Here is a 22022-nt window from a genome sequence, read left to right on the forward strand (position 1 = left end):
AAAAAGCAGCACCATGAACGAGTACTATACACAGGTAATATAATATAATATTTTATTTATTTATTTATGTAGTTGGTTTCATCCAAGGAAAGGAAACGGACAAAGAACAGTGTCATAGATTCTGCTGCCTCTCTTTTACTGTAAAAATCCAACAGCACTGCCATCCTACATTTGTCTATCTACCTCTATGACCTGAAGTTCTCATACTGTCATCAGATTTCAGCAAGAAACAAACAAGTCAAACTTAAGCAAAAAAAGCAAAAGAAAAATGAGATTTAAAAAAAACTAAATAGATATGTAACAAAGTAAAACCTATTCTAATCATGCAGATTTTATGAACAGCAGAGTGGTAAATGTTTTTCTCTAAAAGGCATGAGGTGTTCCTTTTAGACACTCCAAAAATTTTAAATTAAAATCCAGACTGCTTTTGAAATTGCTGGTTTGCAGCTTTTTCAAATGATCTTCTATGTTTCTCTGAAAATCTGGAACGTCTGTCTACAAGAGGCTTTTCTAGAAGTCACTGCTGCAGTGGTTCACTTACATTTTCTAACCTGGTCTCTGATTGACTTCTCTGTGTTTTCAGTGTGGAGAAATAATAAATGTTGAGGTGGAAAGCTGAAACCAAATAAAAGACTTTGAGTCTCCAAAGTATTTTTTATATTATTTAATGAACCTTTGAAACGGGATCAGATAGAAACCGAACAAGGTCTGTGAAGGCCTGATAACAAAGGCCAAAGTAAGAGAAACCCTCAGCGTTTAAAGCACAATGTCTGCAATTCATCATCAAACAAAACTTTAGCGATTTACTCAAGCAAACCACAGAAGAATCTCCTCCTTCTCCCTAGAAGCGCACACAGGGAGAGCATGTTTCACAGCTCCTGTGTGCATACACAAGTCAGATGACTGCTACACATAGAACAAAGAAGACTATCACATATCAGCAATTTATATGTGTAAACATTATACATCAGTGATCATCTTGTGTTCTTCTGCTACAGGAGTGTTTGTGTCTTATATTAATTAGATGTGTTTATATAGCTGTGACTTGATTAATATCAGAGTACATTTTATGAATGCAAATGTTTGCCTTCAACTGCATGCAATTAACTTTCTGTATTTCATATTTTATATCACTTTTCTACATTTCTTAGACAGTCAGCAGTCACTTTGCATCACATTTTGTTTAAAGTCGTATGCTTAAAATCACAACTGAAAAAAAAGCTCTTCATTGTGCTCTGCTCTGCTTCTCAACCCCCATACAGAGCTTTTATTTTCATGAACGGTGTTTCCAAACATGTCCTGTTGCTTTTAAAGTGACAGCTGCATAAATCAAAGTCATATTTGCTATTTTTTCTAAGCAAACCAGGCAGAAAGTTTCCAACAAAGCGAACATTTATCTGGACATCTGGACATGGTGAAATCAGGCGAGGCCAATTTGACATTGTTATGTTAGTCACTGATTCGACATTAAATTTAATGTTAATAGAGCTTCTTTGCCATTATTAATGCTGAGAACTAACAGCCTTACGGTGAGCTCACACTGTGCTTTGCTACAGGTCCAAGCACATTTCAGTTGTTCTGAACATCTCAGCTCGAGCACATTGAAGTTAGCTGATCACCCAGTGTGAGTACACTCTTAGTGTATTCATGTTAACCTATAGCTAGAGGTTTCTAGTATGATTTAATAAAGGCTCTGGTCATTAAGTCTCTAAAGTTAACACTGAAAATAAATACTATATGTATTTCCAGATCAGTTCCCACTATAGCTTTGCTTTGAACAATGTTGCATATTTAACATATGTAACTGTCATACAGTAAACACAGATTTGGTCATAGTAAAAATTTCCAATTAAAAAACCCCCCAACAAATTTTCATTAATCTTTCATCACAACCAGAGGGTGGTATTTAACATGATCACAACAAAACGATTTCCCTCAGGTATGTCTTGAAATGTTTTTTACATTTTAATCTTTCACCATATTAAGAACAACTGAATGTTCTTATGTGTGGATACTCTGGTGTCTTGTTAGATCCTCTACTCGTAAATATCTTTTCTTACAAACGTCACAACCAAATGGTTTCTTTCCTGCGTGAATTAGCATGTGTCTCTTCAGTATTCCTAGCTGTGCAAACTGATTGCCACAAACTTCACAAACAAATGGTTTGTCTCCTGTGTGGACTTTCATGTGTGTCTCATAATTCCTCTTATTGTTAAATCTTCTATTGCAAATGTCACAACCGAATGGTCTCTCTGCCATGTGAACTTTCATGTGCCTCCTTAAAATTCCCATCTGTGAAAATCTTTTACTACAAACATCGCAACCAAACGGTTTCTCTCCTGTATGGACTCTGGTGTGCATCTCAAGATTTCGCCTAGTGTTAAATCTTTTACCACAAACATCACAACCAAAAGGTCTCTCCCCTGAATGGACATTCATGTGTCTCTCGAAATACTTTTTCTGGGTAAAATTTATATCACAAATACTACAGTTAAATGGTTTGTCCACTGAATGCACAGTCTCATGTCTTTTGAGATCACCTAGTTGTGAAAATCTTTTATGACACACTCCACAACCAAACGGTTTCTCCCCCGTGTGGAGTGCTTTGTGCATCTTCAGATTTCCCTCTTGGTGAAATCTTTTGCCACAAAAATCACAACCAAATGGTTTCTCTCCTGTGTGGAGTCTTTTGTGCATCTTCAGATTTCCCTCTTGGTTAAACCGTTTCCCACAAGACTCACAACTAAATGGTTTCTCTCCCGTGTGAATTCTCATATGCGTCTTGAAATTTAAACTCTGTGTGAATCTTTTGTCACAAACACTGCACGTGAAAAGCTTCTCTCCAGTGTGGATTCTCATGTGTGTCTTAAGATAATACTGATCTCTAAATTTTTTTTCACAAACATCACAGCTAAACGGTTTCTCTCCTGTGTGGCCTCTCATGTGTCTATTAAAGTTGTAGAGATCTCTAAATTTTTTTTTACAAACATTGCAGCCAAACGGTTTCTCTCCTGTGAGGACTGTCATGTGTGACTCTGCATTTTGCTTCACCCATTTCTTACTAACCAAACAGCTGGTAGACCCTTCTGCTGACTCCCTTCTCATATCACTTTTTACTCCTGACTCATCAGTACCGCTCTCCTTCCAGCCACTGTCACTGTCTTCTGTTTCAAGTTCAGAATCCGACCAATGTTCCTGCCAGTCATCATCGTCGTCTTCATCATCGTCATCATCAATACTGACTTCAGTTTCATAAGAGTCTGAAGCCTTTCCATCAGCCCTCGAGTGTATATGAGTGTTCAGATCTGCGTTCCAGGCTGTTTCTGCTGCTTCACAGTCTTCTGCATCAGTTTCTGTTTTTATCTGCTTAGCTGAGCTGCTGGTTGGAGGCTCTGCCTGGAAGAACTTGGGTTTTTCTTCATCATCTTCACTCTTTATGGAAACAGCAGTTAATGGGAACCTGGTGATGTTATCCTCTTCTGGCCTATTAAGCTGTTCTCCCTCACAACCAGGTAGGATTTCCTCCTGTTCCTCCTTAATGTGGAGGAGGTCATCATGGCATGAGCTCCAAGGAACCTCTTCTTTAATCACCAAGATCTGCTGGACATCTGCAGGGAGCAATAAAGACACAAGCACAGCTGTGACTGTGTACTGACACATTTTCTTGGACCGCTTATTAATATTTAGAGCAATATAAATATTTTTTGCAACTTTTCTTGGAAACTGAGTAAAATTAATAATTGTGTAATTATGTTCATCTCACCTTTATTGCGTCATCAAAACACTGACAAGGGCTTTAAAAAAATGAAAGACTATGTAGATCAAGTTATACATTTCCATAAAATGTGTAAGATATTTAGATTATAACATTTGATCTGAAGATATCCGCAGACTTCAAATATTAGCCTTTCAATTGAGTAACAAAAAATAAATACAATTGAAAAAAAGGACTATTAAGCTCAGAACAGATATCTTTTCATATTCATGTATGGGTGGGATCTGACCAGGAGACAGATCAAATGAAATGATTGAAAACATATAAAGAGCTAATACAAGTCTTATCAGAACTACTGTTCAAAGAGTTAATCATGAAGATATTTACATCAATACGAGAAAGCTTTTGGTTGTAGGGTGTGTCATAAAAGATTTTCACAACTAGGTGATCTCAAAAGACATGAGACTGTGCATGCATGGAGGGTTTCACCCCAAGTACAATACCTAGAGACAGTACGCTAAGCGGAAGAAAGGAGGCCGGGGACTGGTCAGTGTCAGTACCTGTCACGGTCTGGCTGGGGCAGACCGTATGTGTTGCAGAGGAGGACTCAAACGCAGACCAAAATGTGGTGTGGATTAACAAAACAAGCCGTTTATTGAGGTTAGCAACGAGGGTACAAAATAATAGGGCATCGGTGAAAACTAAACAATAACCTAAACTGGGTGAACTAATAACAAAACATGAAAAACCTTAACCATAGTGAACTGACATGGGTACCTGGAGATGAGACATGGATGAGCAGACGACCTGACAATGGCATGAAGAAAACAAAAGGCTTAAATACAGACATGAGGTGATCAGGGGAAGTGGCGACACATGGGGGAAAACAGCTGACAGACATAAACCTAATGACAGGACCAGGAGAGGAAAGCTAAATACAATAAACAAAGAACACATGACATTGTCAGAATAAAACAGGAAATACTAAAACATGACAACACAACTTAACAGACCTAATATGTGATGAATAAATACAAAACCCCAAAACATAGAAAACCCAGGAACAATAACTGCCTAAACTAAAGGCAGATAGGAAATAACACAAACTAAATCACATAACAAAATGAGACAAATACAAACATGAACTCAGAGCGCTGGGTCAGAGACCCAGCCTGTGACAGAGCCCCCCCCTCAAGGGCGGATTCCAGACGCCCAAAACCTCGAAAAACAAAACCAAAAACAACCCACCAAGGGCGGGCGGTGGGGGTCCAGGACGGAGGGCCAGAAACAAGGCCAAAAAAACCAAAATGTCCATCAAAATCACAGGAGCGCAGGGAACAGTTCATGACTCCTCAAGGGGCCGACCCGGAGGGTGACGGTCCAGAAAATCATAGTTCATGTGATCAGGGGGCCGGCCCGGAGGCCGACGGCACAGAAGTCCATGGTCGAAAAGTTCCGGGGGCCGTCCGTGCGGACGGCAATGGTGGCGACATGGAAACCGTTCAGGGGGCCGACCGTGCGGACGGCAACGGCGTAGAAACAGTTCAGGTGGCCGACCATGTGGACGGCAACGGCGTAGAAACAGTTCAGGTGGCCGACCTCGACGGCGGTGACGTCCAGCAGGTGGCCAAAGATTCCCAGGTGCAGAGCGAGGCTTGGGCGGCGGCATAACAGCCGTAGGACCAGGCGACGCTGAAGCAGAGGCTGGACCAGGCGTAGCAGAGGCCGGACCAGGCGAGGCAGAAGCAGAAGCCGAGGAAGACTCGGATGAGGCCGAACCAGGCGAGGCAGAAGCTGAGGCCGGACCAGGTGAGGCAGAAAGCAGGAGCAGAGGCCGGACCAGGTGAGGCAGAAGCAGGAGCAGAGGCCGAAGCCGGACCAGGCGTAGATGAAGACTCTGACGAAGCCGGACCAGGCGTAGATGAAGACTCTGACGAAGCCGGACCAGGCGAAGATGAAGACTCTGACGAAGCCGGACCAGGCGAAGCACAGGCCGGACCAGGCGTAGCACAGGCCGGACCAGGCGAAGACGAAGGCTCTGATGAAGCCGCACCAGGCAAAGACGAAGGCTCTGATGAAGCCGCACCAGGCGAAGACGAAGGCTCTGATGAAGCCGCAGCAGGCGAAGCACAGGCTGGAGCTGCAGCAGGCAAAGCACAGGCTGGAGCTGCAGCAGGCGAAACAGAAGCAGAATCTGAAGGTGGCTGGACGGGCTCCTCGGGCCCCCCAGCTGACGTGGCTTGAGGCTGGACGGGCTCCTCGGGCCCCCCAGCTGACGTGGCTTGAGGCTGGACGGGCTCCTCGGGCCCTCCAGCTGACGTGGCTTGAGGCTGGACGGGCTCCTCGGGCCCTCCAGCTGACGTGGCATGAGGCTGGTGCGGTTCTCCTGAACCCCCAGCTGACGTGGCATGAGGCTGGTGCGGTTCTCCTGAACCCCCAGCTGACGTGGCATGAGGCTGGACGGGCTCCTCGGGCCCCCCAGCTGACGTGGCATGAGGCTGGACGGGCTCCTCGGGCCCTCCAGCAGACGAGGCATGAGGCTGGACGGGCTCCTCGGGCCCTCCAGCAGAAGCAGTGGCAGGACCAGTAGGTGCCGAGACTACTGGCTGAACAAAAGGCTGAGCAGGTGATTGAGCAAATAACTGAGCTGAACAATGGGGAGCTGGCTGAGCTGCACAGTGGGCTAAGGGCTGAGCTAACGGAAACACAGGAAAATGAACTATTGACTGGGCTGCTAACAGAGCTAATGACTGAGCTATAGACTGAAAAGCATGCAGTAGTGATGGTGGTATTGGTTGCGGACTGAATTCTCCTGAGCCTTCAGTAGAAACAGGAACGGGTGCAGGCACCTGCTGGACACTAGCCACTCCCACCCGAGGAGTAGGTACGGGTGCGGAGACGGGCTGTATCCTGGCTGACCTCACCCTGGGGACCGGCATGGGTGCAGGGGTGGACTGGTTCACAGCCCCCCTCACCCCGGAAGCCGGGACAGGCACCGGCAACGGCTGGGCAACTGCCCTTCCCACCCGAGGAGCTGGTACGGGTGCAGAAACGGACAGAGCCTCAGCTGGCCTGGAAACCAGAGCAGGGACCAGCTGGGCCTCAGACTCCCTCACCCGAGGAACTGGTACGGGTGCAGGGGTACGCTGGGCCCGAGCTGCCCTGGCAGCAGAAACACGAACAGGCAAAGGAGCAGGCTCAGAAAAAACAGTCTTAGAAACGGCAGGCTTAGGGTTAATATGTATTGGGTCGACAAAAACAGACCTAGCAAAAATGAATCCGCCGTCCACTTCATGTTTAGCAGTCTTAGTATTAGCAGTCCTTGGGTTAACGGTCTTAGAGTGAGCTGACTTGGGGATGATTGAACCAGACTTAACAAAACCTGAACTGAGTGTTGTAGACCTGGTAGAAGTGTTAACAGTTTTTCCTTTAACCGCATGTGCAGACTTAAGCGAGCGGGAATTGTCTTTCATCCCTCCCTGCGTAGAGGGAGTAAAACAAAACGGATCCTCCCAGTCCACGTCGTCATCCATAAGGGAAATTCCCCATGGATCGGAAGTGAGCCGATTGTTGTTAATGTCAGACGGGACGTGAGAATAAAAGTCATTTTCACTCACCACCGTGTGCTCGGCATTGTCCAGTTTATGGCGACGGGTGCGCCGCTTCCTTCGAGCGGAGGAAGCCGGCGGAGCGAGCGACTGAGCCCCCAGTGCACAACACGGCAACAACGAGGCTGGAGCGTGAGCGCCTGTAGCCACGCGAAAAACTCCCACTTGAAGCGAGCGAGGCTTAGATGCAGGCAGCGCAACAGGCGGGGACTTTCGGCAGCTCTTGGGACCTCCGAGAGCTAGCCGAGTCCCGTGGAAAATGCGCTCGTAGTCGGGGGTACGCCACGGCTTCCAGCGGAGCTCCTCCTCCAGCTGGGCGAAGGCTGCCTCCCGACGCTCGTAAAGCTCGCGGTCTGCTGAGTCCATAGTGGTCAGGTCGTACTGTCACAGTGCATCGGTGAAAACTAAACAATAACCTAAACTGGGTGAACTAATAACAAAACATGAAAAACCTTAACCATAGTGAACTGACATGGGTACCTGGAGATGAGACATGGATGAGCAGACGACCTGACAATGGCATGAAGAAAACAAAAGGCTTAAATACAGACATGAGGTGATCAGGGGAAGTGGCGACACATGGGGGAAAACAGCTGACAGACATAAACCTAATGACAGGACCAGGAGAGGAAAGCTAAATACAATAAACAAAGAACACATGACATTGTCAGAATAAAACAGGAAATACTAAAACATGACAACACAACTTAACAGACCTAATATGTGATGAATAAATACAAAACCCCAAAACATAGAAAACCCAGGAACAATAACTGCCTAAACTAAAGGCAGATAGGAAATAACACAAACTAAATCACATAACAAAATGAGACAAATACAAACATGAACTCAGAGCGCTGGGTCAGAGACCCAGCCTGTGACAGTACCACAGTCCAGGATGAGACAAGTCCAGGATGAGACAAGTACATAAGGTGGCGAGAAGATGGCCACAACACCTCAAACAGCAAAAACCCAAGAAAGAGGAGGAAGAGGAGGCACCATCACGGAAGGACAGGTCCCTACACGGTATGTACCACCAGCAGATAGAGGAAGTGGCTAACATCCAGAAATTCTACCAGTGGCTGGGCAAAGTTGGACTGAAAGACAGCACAGAGACACTAATGATGGCAGCACAGGAACAGCGTTTAGCGGTTGTTTTTAAGAAGCAGTATAAATGTAAACCACTGTCCTTTTCAACATCACCTAGTAGCTTTGAACTGAGTGTGTTTGAGCTAGGGCGCTCTCACACAGTGCTCTGTGCTGTGGTTTACAGACCCCTCAAATACAATAAGGACTTCTTAAATGACTTTTCTGATCTGTTGGCTGAAATTATGCCAAAATATGATCATGTCCTTATTGTTGGGGACTTCAATATTCGCGTGTGCTGCCCTGACAAGCAAATGGCAAAGGAATTTTTAAATCTTACTGACTCTTTTTTAAATCCCAGGAACAACATCCGAGATCTCCAGCAGCAAAGATTATGCGCAGGACCCTCAAGCTCCCAGGCCCCCGGTTAGAGAACCCGAGCTTGAAGGATAAAGACCTCCAACAGACGTGGGAGCGGAATTTTATTTTAATTTTTTTTACTGCAAAAATAATGTTTGCAAGATCAAATGAGCCAAATTCCTGATACCTGCAAGCTGTGAAGCAGCAGCAGCAGAAGAAGAAGACAAGCCTGGAGGCTCTCCCTCGTTTTTCTCTTCAGCTGGGCTCTGATTACTCTGTGAGAACTGGGGTCCGTCTTCATCATCTTCACTCTTCACAGCAACATCAGTGACTGAGAACCTGATGTAGTCAGCTTCGTCCGAGTCATTGAGCAGATCCTCCTGTTCCTCCTTAATATTGCCGAGGTCCAGACTCATGCTCCAGGGAACTTCTTCCTCAGACTGCAACATCTGCAGGAAACACTGAAACACACATGCACACTGTGTATTCAAACAGGTCCTCAGTGCATAAATTGCAGCTATAACGATTTGAAACTGTAATTACACAATTAATTACACAAATATCTGTATCTCAAAATTATTTTAAAAAAGGGTTGTTTTTTTTTGCCACTGCACACATTTTTGCCATCTGAGAATGACTGTAAGTATTTACCGTCGCCTGCTGGAAGCCAAACCTGTCCAGCTCTGATTCTTGCTGACTGCGATGACTCTCACAAAGATTGTTGAAAGGTTTCAATTAACTGTCATGAAATTCATGAAAGCAGGCAGATTGCCAGCATGTTGGAATCAGTCAGAGTCAACTCACCCACTCTATCAATAAGGAAACACTCAAACCTGAGTTTCTAAGGTCTGTGTCAGGTATGTCGACTTTCAGAGGTCAGCGATTTCTCAGCAGTGAGCACACAGAGCGGCATTCATGTTTCGTTCTTTCTTTAGTTTCTCCATAACAGAAAGATGCCTTACTTTATACATTAATAAGCACTGTTACATAACATATATCTGTGAATGCAGCTATTCACCAGTCTGTCTTAGTACGTGAAAGTTACAGTATGTTAGAGTTGGTTAAACTAATATGCAGAGTACTCAGTACAATCAAACACAACAATACGATTGGTTTAACATGCCAGAATTAAACCCTTCATCCACTCAGCACTATTTGATTAGCTGTGACACTTAACCTCAGTATTAAATATAAGATGTCGCCAAAATGCAACAGCACAGAACGGACTCACAGAAAATCTCAGTGAAGGCGGAAAACTGGATCATCTCTTCAGCAGGACATTACAGGGTAATAAATTTCACTTTATGTATGTTTCTATTTATTATTTATAAAACTGGTAACGAGGTGATAATGCATGCATTAAACAACATATTGCAGACATGTTGGGCTGCTTCTTTCTGCAGCTTCACCTCAGCAGAGCCACTTCCGCCCTCACACTAATATCTGACTTCTCTTTCACACCCGGACTGCATAACGTTTTTCACTGAGGTCGAAGGGAACGATTAATAAAATTGGTAGGACATTATTATTACTATTATTATTTGGCTTAATCGACCACGCCCACAGACTTCTCCTCAGGATTTCCCGAGTGCCACGTCTCCTCCTTACGTTATGTCTCTGAGCACATGTGCTGCCTGCTGCAGGTTTTCGCTCGTGCACATGAGCAGCTACCAAAGAACAAACTGCATCCACACACAGACAGAATAAATTACCTGTGCAGCAGACCCGGACAGCTTCAGCGTCACTCTGACCTCGGTCCGTCTTCACTGACGCCCACCTGGGCGAGCCGCTTCCGGCGGATGCCTCTCCAGGTTTGTGTTTGTGACGCTCCAAAACTTTGCTCCGTGTTAATCAATCACGAGGATTTTCCTGCATCTATCTGCAGCATCGATCCCGCAGCAAGAAGGCCAACTACATGACAGCAAGTCCCGCTTTTATTTTCTTCCCTCCTGCAACACAGTCCAGACAACAGACTGTTCCTACGCCCGTGCTATGTCATCATAGAAGATGATCAGCATTATGACGGTGGAAGTATAAAAACAGTCAGTATTAGAATCATATTAATCTGCCAAGTCACGATGACTCATTAAAGCCCACACTCCTACTGTATTTGGTGATGCACTGGATTATTTTAGATACTGCTGGATAGTTTCACATATAAAAAAATATGGTACTATTTAAATTTGTTCATTCATATCTTTTAAATCTAAACTAGCAACTAAACGTTTGTACTAAATGTTAGGTGCAGTATTTTAACATGGAAATACATAACATCAAGCACATAAAAACCCGACTGAGACAAAAATAGAGAGGTGAGTCTGAGATGGTTTGAGCATGCACAGAGGAGGGATAGTAAAGAAAGGATGTTAAAGATGGAGCTGCCAGGCAGGAGGAAAAGAGGAAGACCTCAAATAAGATTCATGGATGTGGTGAAGGAGGACATGCAGAGAGTTGGTGCGACAGGTAGATGATCGACCATGGAAACCCTAAAGATCCTAAAGGAAACGGCCAAAAAAGAAAACATAAAAAGTGAACTTAAATATAATACTTAATTAAATTTACTTGGTTACTTTCCAATACTGTATTCCTTTTTCTTTTGTATTTTATTTTGTTGATAACCAACAATGTTACTCAAAGGGACAAGCAAAGCATCATTGTGCACATAGTAAAAAAGAAACAGAAAAAATGCTGAATAAAGCTTTGGACAATACGATATAACAGACTATGTTTGTGTCACCTCCTGAAAAGAAACCCACAAAAGAAAGAAAAAACATACACAAACAAGTTTATCTCACTCCAGTCTCAACTTTAGTCAAACCAACTGCAAAAAATATGTAACCACGCATTCACCGTATCATCATCATAGACAATTTCAGGAGTTTCTGGTTATTGCATAGTAACGATTACTAAGCAGTATGTTTTTCTTTGCAAACAGGACATGGGATGCATGAATTCAAATTGTATTAATCAAATGAATTCTTTTGATTTCAGTGTACTGGTTCAAACCACAGGGTTGAGTAGGTGACCTGTGTACTTTATCATCTTGATAGCAAGTAACAGTTGTTAATGGGATGGCTCAGAGGTGGACTGGCAGTGTTGCCTCACAGCAACAAGATTCCTGTTGAGATCCTAGCAGAAGTTTACACGTTCTTCCTGTCCCTGGAGTCTCCTTCAGCTACTCCAGCTTTCTCCCAAACACATGCACATCAGGAACATCTGTGATTGTAAATTAGCCAAAAAAATATTTAAATAAAGCCTCAAAAGTGTACAGTAAATCATGATATATACTACGTTCAACTGATGCAGGCTACAAAACTGTACTGTGTAGACAATCCTAACCAAAGCAGTGATTTGCTTTTGCAAATATGTTACCCATTTATACTGTTAAATATTGGTTTCAAATTTTCTTTCACTATGGTACCTGTTATTGACAAGAGGACAACTTAAGTGTGCAGGTTTCACTATACAGTGCTGTGTCAAAGTATTTGCCATCTTCCTGATTGTTTAAAGAATAAAATAAAATAGATTATAATAGAATAGAATAGTTTTTTTTTCACTGCTGATCCCCAGACCCTAACTACTACTCATTACTGCCCTCAGTTAATGATTCAAGAAAAAGAAAGAGACTGGGCAAAATGGCATTCATGGGGCAGCTCCAAGGAGAAAACCACTGCTGACCAAAAGGAACCCGAAATTCTAGATAAAGTCTGGACTTAAATCACATACGCTCTGGTGTGATCTTAAACAGGTCATGATGGAAAACCCTGCACCGTTGCTGCCAGTGGTGGCACAATCAGTTATCAGGTTAAGGAGCCAATTACCTTTTCACATAGGGTCAGGTTTGGATAGCTTTTTTCCTTAATAAATAAAATCATAATTTAAAAAAAAATGCATTTTGTATTTACAATTGTTATCTAGGTCTAGTATTAAAAGTTGCTTAATAATCTGAAACATCTAAGTGTAACAAATATGCAAAAAAGTAAGAAATCAGGAAGGCGGCAGCACTGCACATTATGCAATTTCACGAATCTGGTTGCTAGGGCAACTTGGCTAATAGACAACTTCAATTTGTTACATTATGAAAACAATTATGAACTCGTGTATAAATGGTTTCTAATATTAATTTGAAGATAAACATGTTTTAATAAAGGAGATGGTGATATAAATGAATTAATTGTTTTTTCTTTAGCAGGAAAGGTCAAGGTCAAGGTCAAGGTCAGATTTATTTATATAGCACATTTCCAACAGCCGATGCTGCACAAAGTGCTTAACAATAACAATAAAATTAAAAACTACAGTGTAATACAATAATAACAATAGAAACAATAAAATAGAAGAATTGAAACAATACTAACTAATTCAGATAAATCCAAAATGCTTGGGTCATAATGTGTTAAAAGCCAGAGCGTAAAAGTGTGTCTTTAGTAAAGATTTAAATTGCTCAAGAGTTTGAGCAGATCTAATATTAAAGGGGAGACTATTCCAAAGTCTGGGACCTGCCACAGAGAAGGATCTATCACCACGAGATTTGAGGTTAGTCCGTGGAATGGACAACAATAGTTTTGAACTAGATCTCGTGGGTTTTCCTGGAGCATAGGCAGAGAGGAGCTCTGACAAGTAGGGGGGGGCTCGGGCGTTGAGTGACTTAAAAACAAAAAGTAAGAGTTTAAATTGGATCCTGTAGGGGACAGGGAGCCAGTGTAAAGAGGCTAAAATTGGGGTTATATGCTCTCTCCGTTTGGTACCGGTTAGCAGGCGAGCAGCAGCATTTTGAACCATCTGAAGGCGATGGATGGTGGCATGATCTAGGCCATAATACAATGAATTGCAGTAGTCCAATCTGCAAGTAAGAAAAAGGTGGATGATACGCTCGAAGACGTCAGCCGGAAGGTATGGCTTTATCCTGGCTAGCTGTCTTAGCTGAAAAAAACAGGACTGAACTACTGCACTCACCTGCTTATTCAATTTAAAAGAACCATCAATGTAAACTCCGAGGTTTTTTACATGTGTTTTACAATACGAGGAGAGGGTACCCAACGTGCTGTCGATATGATTGAAATTGCCAAAAATGACAACCTCAGTTTTGTTTTCGTTTAGCTGTAAAAAATTTAATGATAACCACTGTTTAACGTCGTCAAGGCAGCGTAATAAGAGCTGCGGTTGATCTGATCCTGATTTTAAAGGTAGATAAATCTGTAGATCATCCGCAAAGCAATGAAATGAAATGCTGTACCGCGAGAAGATGGAGCCCAATGGCAGCAAATAGAGTGCGAAGAGGGCGGGACCCAAAATAGAGCCTTGAGGAACGCCGTATTTAAGAGGAGCTAGTTTGGAGTTGTGGGGGCCCATATTGACATAAAAGAACCTTTCTGTCAAGTAGGAGCGAAACCACTGAAGGGCAGATCCTTTTAGGCCAGCATGCGATTCTAGCCGTGATAACAGGATGTCGTGGTCAACCGTGTCAAAAGCTGCTGACAAGTCCAACAGTAAAAGGGCAGCAGGGCTGCCAGAATCCATAGTTAAGAGAATATCGTTAAAAATCCTTAAAAGTGCTGTCTCAGCAAACATCTGTTTTTATTTTTGACGAGTTTTCCTTTAATACATGTCTGCATAAAGGTTTGATGTTCTGTAACCTAGCACCACCTTTAATAGAGCAGATAGGATGCATCAGGTTGTGACGATAATTAAGTTTCCTAGCAACTGTTGCTAAGGAACCTGGTGGCTCCATGGCTCAGTCTACTTAAAATAACACTTGTGCCAAGATTCATGTTTTCTTTCACTAATTGAGCAATTCTGGCTCTACTTTGCATCCATCACATAGAATAAGACATCGCCTCAATCGGGCGATGGGGGTATGTGGTGTGGCGTGTTCTGCGGTGCCGTGCGGACGCACCTGCATGGCACCCGCAATCACACCCACCGTGTTAAAACACGGGGACTCAGGGCTTGGTGGTTGTTGTGGTGGTGTGACAAATGTTAAATAAAGATGGCTCAAAACACAGATCTGTGGTCCCCCCGTGCCTTAATTCCACCACAATCACCTTGGGTCAACACACCTGAATCAAATGATTAGTTCATTACCAGGCCTGAGCAGAACTTCAAGACATGTTGAAGAGGTCATTTAGCTGTTTAAATCAGCTGTGTTGGATAAAGGACACATCTAAAACCTGCAGGACATTGGTCCCTGAGGCCTGGAGTTCCCCACCCCTGCTGTAGGACCATGGTGGGGAGCATTCGGACAGAGGTCCTGCAGGCCCAGGTAGAACAAAAAGTTTCCATCTTTTTCCTAGATTTGAACCCAGAAACTTTTTCCTGTGAGGCAACAGGTCTATCCACTGTTCCACTTTAATATTATTTTAAAATTCACAAAGATGATGTTGCCATTAGCAGGAAATGCCACTGTTGTGTAAAATGGTGCATGGGTGAATGTTTCTAGTAACAAAACAGAGTTTATAGACCAAGATATTTTCTTTATTCCATCAGAGGCTGTTAAACTTATTAAAACTGTGCTGGTCAGACAGTCTTGGTTGTTAGATTATGTTCCAGAACAGTTTACTGAGTGACCATGCAGCATCACCAAGAAGCAAACCTTTGGATGACATAACAAATTAAGCATCTGTAGACTAATTTGTTCCAATCCATACAATCACTGGAGCCATGCGGTCAGAATGCATATGAGTGACAGCTTCCTACAGTTTTCTACCAGAGAATTATGTGAATGGGTCGATTTTTAACCCTGACCTGGCCTGGTTTTGTTGCCTAAAACTAACCAAATGATTTTGTTATCAAAACATATCCAAACCTAGATTTGAAATAGACTTTTAAAAGAAAGTGATACATTAATTAAGTTAAAAAATTCTGTTTTTTTGGTTTCACAAAGAGCCCAGTCTCCTGGAACAAAATGCTGTGAGTGATCCACAATGAATTCCTCCCTGCTTTGACTCTGTTACTTTTCATGCCACTCCACCTGATGCGTAGACTTTCTAGCAGATTAACACCATGAAAGCAACATCTCCATACTCTTACTGCAGACTTTATTTAACTGACGAGTTCCTAGTTTAACTAAAGCCAAAATTGCACAGCTTAGATCATCTACATATTTTCTTTTGAAACCGGAACTATGAAATTTCATAAATCTTTCCCCACAATTACATGACGGCATCTCATGTGTCTCTTCAGACTTCCCTCTTCATTAAATCTGATAACACAAATGTCACAACCAAATGGTCTCTTTCCTGTGTGAATTCTTAAGTGGTTCTTAAGATTGCTGTTAGACTTTAATCTTTTGCCAAAAACATCACAAATGGCCTTTCTTATGAATGAACACGCTTGTGCAACTTAAGAATCCCCTTACAGTTAAATCTTTTACCACAGATGTCACAACTGAACGGTGTCACTGCTGTGTGGATTCTGATGTGCCTCTTCAAAATACCTGACTAAGAAAAACTTTTACTACAAAGAGCACAACCAAATGGTTTCTCTCCTGTGTGAACGCTCATGTGTATCTTAAGGCTTCTGTCACACTTAAGTCTTTTACCACAAATTTCACAAACAAATGGTTTTTCTCCCGTGTGAAAGGTCTTGTGTAGTTTAAGATTTCTGTTACAATTAAACCTTTTACCACAAGTATCACAACAAAATGGTCTCTCTCCTGTGTGGACGCTCATGTGCATCTTGAAATGTATCCTCTGTGTGAATTGTTTGTCACAATCAGCAGATTTTAATTGTTTCTCCACAGTGTGAACAATCATGTGTCTCCTTAGATCCCCTGTTTTTGAAAATCTTTTAGGACAAACTTCACAGTAAAATGGCTTTTCTCCTGTGTGGATGCTCATATGTGACTTCAGAATCCTGAGCTGTGAAAATCCTTTGCTACAAACATCACAAACAAACGGTCTTGTGCCAGTGTGGACACTCATGTGCGTCTTTAAATGTATCCTCTGTGAGAATTTTTTATCACACAAACTACAACCAAATGGTTTTTCTCCTGTGTGGACTCTCATGTGTGTCTTAACCCTCCTGCCATCCTTTAAAAAACTCACACCCATCACCCTAGGGACCATTCTCAGCCACGCCATAAAAAGACCATATATCCATATTTTATTCCACTTTAAATTAGCCAACCTTGTAAAACTACTTCTCCCTGAAATATTCATGTAAAGTTTTAATTATATTTTCGTTGTTTTAACCCTTCAAATCCCAGTGTTATTACATGAGCGCCCTGTGTTATAAGCCCCAAAAACCAAAAAACGAAAATAAATATTTCCACAAAAAACCAGTTGAAGTAATATGTGATTGTCATTATAAGTAGGCCTTTAGATGGACCAAAGATTGGCACCAACATACATTTTGACCTGCCATTATTTTTTTTGCATTTTTTTTGCAATTTAAAAATTAAAACTTCAAGGCCCTGAGTCTTCATTGACATCCAAGAAAAGAAGAAAAAATAAAATCATATGATGATAATTTGGGGTTGAAAAATAGCGTTTATAATGGAAGTCAATGGGCAGAAAATGGTCCCCAGGGTGATGGGTGTGGGGATTTCTGCTGCTCAGTCATTTTAGGCTGACTCTTGGTGGCGCTGTCACTTGGTGTTCGCTCGCTCTGTGGTAGAGTATCACTTCCTGTTCCTGCTCAAACACAGTGGTGTTTCTGAGTAGCTTATTTGCTTAGCGATTTAATTAACAACTTTTAAATACATTCTTCTTTCATAGTATAATCTTCACGTGCTTCCTCCGAAGCACACTTTCTGTGTACTCACTACCTAATTTATAGCCAAAGTATTCACTCACTGTCTCTGTACTGTCTCGCTAGCCTAGCCTAGCTCGTAGCCGACTCATTAGCACCATGGCTACTTCACCTGTCCCTCCTGCACTTTCTTGCTCATTGTGTCAGATGTTTAGTTACTCCTCGGCCTCCTTTAGCAGTAATGATATCTGTAACAAATGTAGCATATTTGCAGCGCTGGAGGCCAGGATTACTGAATTGGAGACTCGGCTTCGCACCCTTCATTCACCCGCAGCTAGCCAGGCCCCTGTAGCTGGTGCAGCCGAAAATAGCGTAGGCCCCGCTAGCTGTTCCCCGGCAGGTCCCAAGCAGCTGGGGAATCAGGGCGGCTGGGTCACGGTGAGGAGGAAGCATAGTCCTAAACAGAAGCCCCAGGTACACCACCAACCCGTTCATGTGTCTAACCGTTTTTCCCCACTCGGCGACACACCCGCCGGGGGTCAAACTCTGGTAATTGGCGATTCTGTTCTCAGACATGTGAAGTTAGAGACACCGGCAACCATAGTCAATTGTCTTCCAGGGGCCAGAGCAGGCGACATTGAAGGAAATTTAAAACTGCTGGCTAAGGGTAAACGTAAATTCAGTAAAATCATAATTCACGTCGGCAGTAATGACACCCGGTTACGCCAATCGGAGGTCACTAAAATCAATATTGAATCGGTGTGCAACTTTGCCAAAACAATGTCGGACTCTGTAGTTTTCTCTGGTCCCCTCCCCAATCAGACCAGGAGTGACATGTTTAGCCGCATGTTCTCCTTAAATTGCTGGCTGTCTGAGTGGTGTCCCAGAAACGATGTGGGCTTCATAGATAATTGGCAAACCTTCTGGAGGAAACCTGGTCTTGTTAGGAGAGACGGCATCCATCCCACTTTGGATGGAGCAGCTCTCATTTCTAGAAATATGGACAAATTTATTAAACCCCCCAAAATATGACTATCCAGAGTTGGGACCAGGAAGCAGAGTTGCAGTCTTACACGCTTCTCTGCAGCTTCTCTCCTCCTGCTACCCCCCCAAAAACCCATCTCCATAGAGACTGTGTCAGCTTCCAAAAAGACAAAAAACAAACTAAAAACCAGCAACAAACAACTTAAACATAAACAATCACAAAGAAAGAACAATACAGTATCCACATCTGAACCAAAGAGTAAAACAGTGAAATGTGGATTATTAAATATTAGGTCTCTCTCCTCCAAGTCTCTGTTAGTACATGACTTAATAATTGATCAACAAATTGATTTACTCTGCCTTACAGAAACCTGGTTGCAGCAGGATGATTATGTTAGTTTAAATGAATCAACACCCCCGAGCCATTCTAACTACCAGAAATCTCGAAGCACAGGCCGAGGGGGCGGTGTGGCAGCAATTTTTCACACCAGCCTATTAATTAATGAAAGACCAAGACAGACTTTTAATTCATTTGAAAGCCTGATGCTTAACATTGTCCACCCCAGCTGTGAAACTCAGAAACCAGTCTTACTTGTTATCATCTATCGTCCACCTGGGCCTTACACAGAGTTTCTGTCTGATTTCTCAGACTTTATATCTAATTTAGTTCTGAGCTCAGATAAAATAATTATTGTGGGTGATTTTAACATCCATGTAGATGCTAAAAATGACAGCCTCAACATGGCATTTAATCTGTTATTAGACTCAATTGGTTTCTCTCAAAATGTAAAAGAACCCACCCACCACTTTAATCACACCCTAGATCTTGTTTTAACATATGGCATCGAACCTGAACATTTAACAGTGTTTCCTGAAAACCCTCTCCTGTCTGATCATTTCCTGATAACATTTACTTTTACAATAATTGATTACACAGCGGTGAAGAGTAGACTTTATCAAAGTAGATGTCTTTCTGAAAGCACTGTAACTAAGTTTAAGAATATAATCCACCCACTGTTATCATCTCCAATGCCCTGTACCAACACAGAGCAAAGCAGCTATCTGAACGCTACCCCAACAGAGGTCGATTATCTTGTTAATAATTTCACCTCCTCACTACGTACGACTCTGGATACTGTAGCTCCTGTGAAAACTAAGGCCTCAAATCAGAAGTACCTGACTCCGTGGTATAATTCTGAAACACGTACCCTAAAGCAGATGACTCGTAATCTGGAGAGGAAATGGCGTGTCACAAATCTAGAGGATCATCATTTAGCCTGGAGAAATAGTTTGCTGCTTTATAAGAAAGCCCTCCGCAAAGCCAGAACATCTTACTATTCATCACTGATTGAAGAAAATAAGAACAACCCTAGGTTTCTCTTCAGCACTGTAGCCAGGCTGACAAAAAGTCAGAGCTCTTTTGAGCCAACCATCCCTTTAACGTTAACTAGTAATGACTTCATGAACTTCTTCACAAATAAAATTTTTATCATTAGAGAAAAAATTACCAATAATCATCCCACAGATGTAATATTATCTACAGCTACTCTTAGTACCATTGATATTAAGTTAGACTCTTTTTCTCCAATTGATCTTTCTGAGTTAACTTCAATAATTACTTCCTCCAAACCATCAACGTGTCTTTTAGACCCCATTCCTACAAAACTGCTCAAAGAAGTCCTGCCATTAATTAATTCTTCGATCTTAAATATGATCAACCTATCTCTAATAATCGGCTATGTACCACAGGCCTTCAAGCTGGCTGTAGTTAAACCTTTACTCAAAAAGCCATCTCTAGACCCAGCAGTCTTAGCTAATTATAGGCCAATCTCCAACCTTCCTTTCATATCAAAAATCCTTGAAAGAGTAGTTGTCAAACAGCTAACAGATCATCTGCAGAGGAATGGTTTATTTGAAGAGTTTCAGTCAGGTTTCAGAGCTCAGCACAGCACAGAAACAGCTTTAGTGAAGGTTACAAATGATCTTCTTATGGCCTCTGACAGTGGACTCATCTCTGTGCTTGTCCTGCTAGACCTCAGTGCAGCGTTTGATACTGTTGATCATAATATCCTATTAGAGCGATTAGAACATGCTGTAGGTATTACAAGTACTGCGCTGCAGTGGTTTGTATCATATCTATCTAATAGACTCCAATTCGTGCATGTAAATGGAGAGTCCTCTTCACACACTGAGGTTAATTATGGAGTTCCACAGGGTTCAGTGCTAGGACCAATTCTGTTTACATTATACATGCTTCCCTTAGGCAGTATCATTAGAAGACATAGCATACATTTTCACTGCTATGCAGATGACACCCAGCTCTATCTGTCCATGAAGCCAGATAACACACACCAATTAGTTAAACTGCAGGAATGTCTTAAAGACATAAAGACCTGGATGGCCGCTAACTTTCTGCTTCTTAATTCAGATAAAACTGAGGTTATTGTACTCGGCCCTGAAAATCTTAGAAATATGGTATCTAATCAGATTCTTACTCTGGATGGCATTACCTTGGCCTCCAGTAACGCGGTGAGGAACCTTGGAGTCATTTTTGACCAGGACATGTCCTTCAACGCACATATTAAACAAATATGTAAGACTGCTTTCTTCCATTTGCGCAACATCTCTAAAATTAGAAATATCCTGTCTCAGAGTGACGCTGAAAAACTAGTTCATGCATTTATTACTTCCAGGCTGGACTACTGTAATTCATTATTATCAGGATGTCCAAAAAACTCACTGAAAAGCCTTCAGCTAATCCAAAATGCTGCAGCAAGAGTCCTGACAGGGACTAGAAAGAGAGAGCATATTTCTCCTGTTTTGGCTTCCCTTCATTGGCTTCCTGTTAAATCCAGAATTGAATTCAAAATCCTGCTCCTCACATACAAGGTCTTAAATAATCAGGCCCCATCTTATCTTAATGACCTTGTAGTACCATATCACCCTATTAGAGCGCTCCGCTCTCGCTCTGCAGGCCTACTTGTTGTTCCTAGAGTATTTAAAAGTAGAATGGGAGGGAGAGCCTTCAGTTTTCAGGCCCCTCTTCTGTGGAACCAGCTTCCAGTTTGGATTCGGGAGACAGACACTATCTCTACTTTTAAGATTAGGCTTAAAACTTTCCTTTTTTCTAAAGCATATAGTTAGGGCTGGACCAGGTGACCCTGAATCCTCCCTTTGTTATGCTGCAATAGATGTAGGCTGCCGGGGGATTCCCATGATGCATTGAGTTTTTCCTTTCCAGTCACCTTTCTCACTCACTATGTATTAATAGACCTCTCTGCATTGAATCATATCTGTTATTAACCTCTGTCTCTCTTCCACAGCATGTCTTTATCCTGTCTCCTTCTCTCACCCCAACCGGTCGCAGCAGATGGCCGCCCCTCCCTGAGCCTGGTTCTGCCGGAGGTTTCTTCCTGTTAAAAGGGAGTTTTTCCTTCCCACTGTCGCCAAAGTGCTTGCTCATAGGGGGTCATATGATTGTTGGGTTTTTCTCTGTATCTATGAAGCGCCTTGAGGCGACTTTTGTTGTGATTTGGCGCTATATAAATAAAATTGAATTGAATTGAATTGAATTTAAGGAA

The 22022-nt window shown here is 42.5% G+C and overlaps 2 protein-coding genes across 4 annotated transcripts; both read right to left on the reverse strand.

The window, feature by feature from the left end:
- Positions 1-649: 649 nt before the first annotated feature.
- Positions 650-10728, reverse strand: LOC146569148 (uncharacterized). 3 transcript variants are annotated; one of them, XM_085285441.1, is made up of 3 exons: positions 10482-10728; positions 8957-9230; positions 650-3608 (listed from the first exon to the last, which is right to left on the reverse strand). In XM_085285441.1, exons 2-3 carry the CDS (start codon positions 9216-9218, stop codon positions 2002-2004), a joined length of 1869 nt encoding a protein of 622 aa, XP_085141567.1. In that variant the 5' UTR covers positions 9219-9230; positions 10482-10728; the 3' UTR covers positions 650-2001. The 3 variants fall into 3 exon arrangements, with proteins under 3 accessions (XP_085141567.1, XP_085141568.1, XP_085141566.1); XM_085285442.1 differs by lacking the exon at positions 10482-10728 and having other exon boundaries at positions 650-4275; positions 8211-9090; XM_085285440.1 differs by lacking the exons at positions 650-3608; positions 10482-10728 and adding an exon at positions 3673-8420 and having other exon boundaries at positions 8957-9075.
- Positions 10729-11157: 429 nt separating this feature from the next.
- LOC146569149 (uncharacterized) lies at positions 11158-18477 on the reverse strand. The gene has a single exon (XM_085285476.1). It carries the CDS (start codon positions 16923-16925, stop codon positions 16206-16208), a length of 720 nt encoding a protein of 239 aa, XP_085141602.1. The 5' UTR covers positions 16926-18477; the 3' UTR covers positions 11158-16205.
- Between the last annotated feature and the right edge of the window lie 3545 nt (positions 18478-22022).

The sequence above is a fragment of the Mchenga conophoros genome, linkage group LG8, assembly GCF_057382185.1.
Source record: "Mchenga conophoros isolate Kocher_MC1m ecotype Shallow Benthic linkage group LG8, M_conophoros_male_GT1.1, whole genome shotgun sequence".
Classification (NCBI taxonomy): Eukaryota; Metazoa; Chordata; class Actinopteri; order Cichliformes; family Cichlidae; genus Mchenga; species Mchenga conophoros.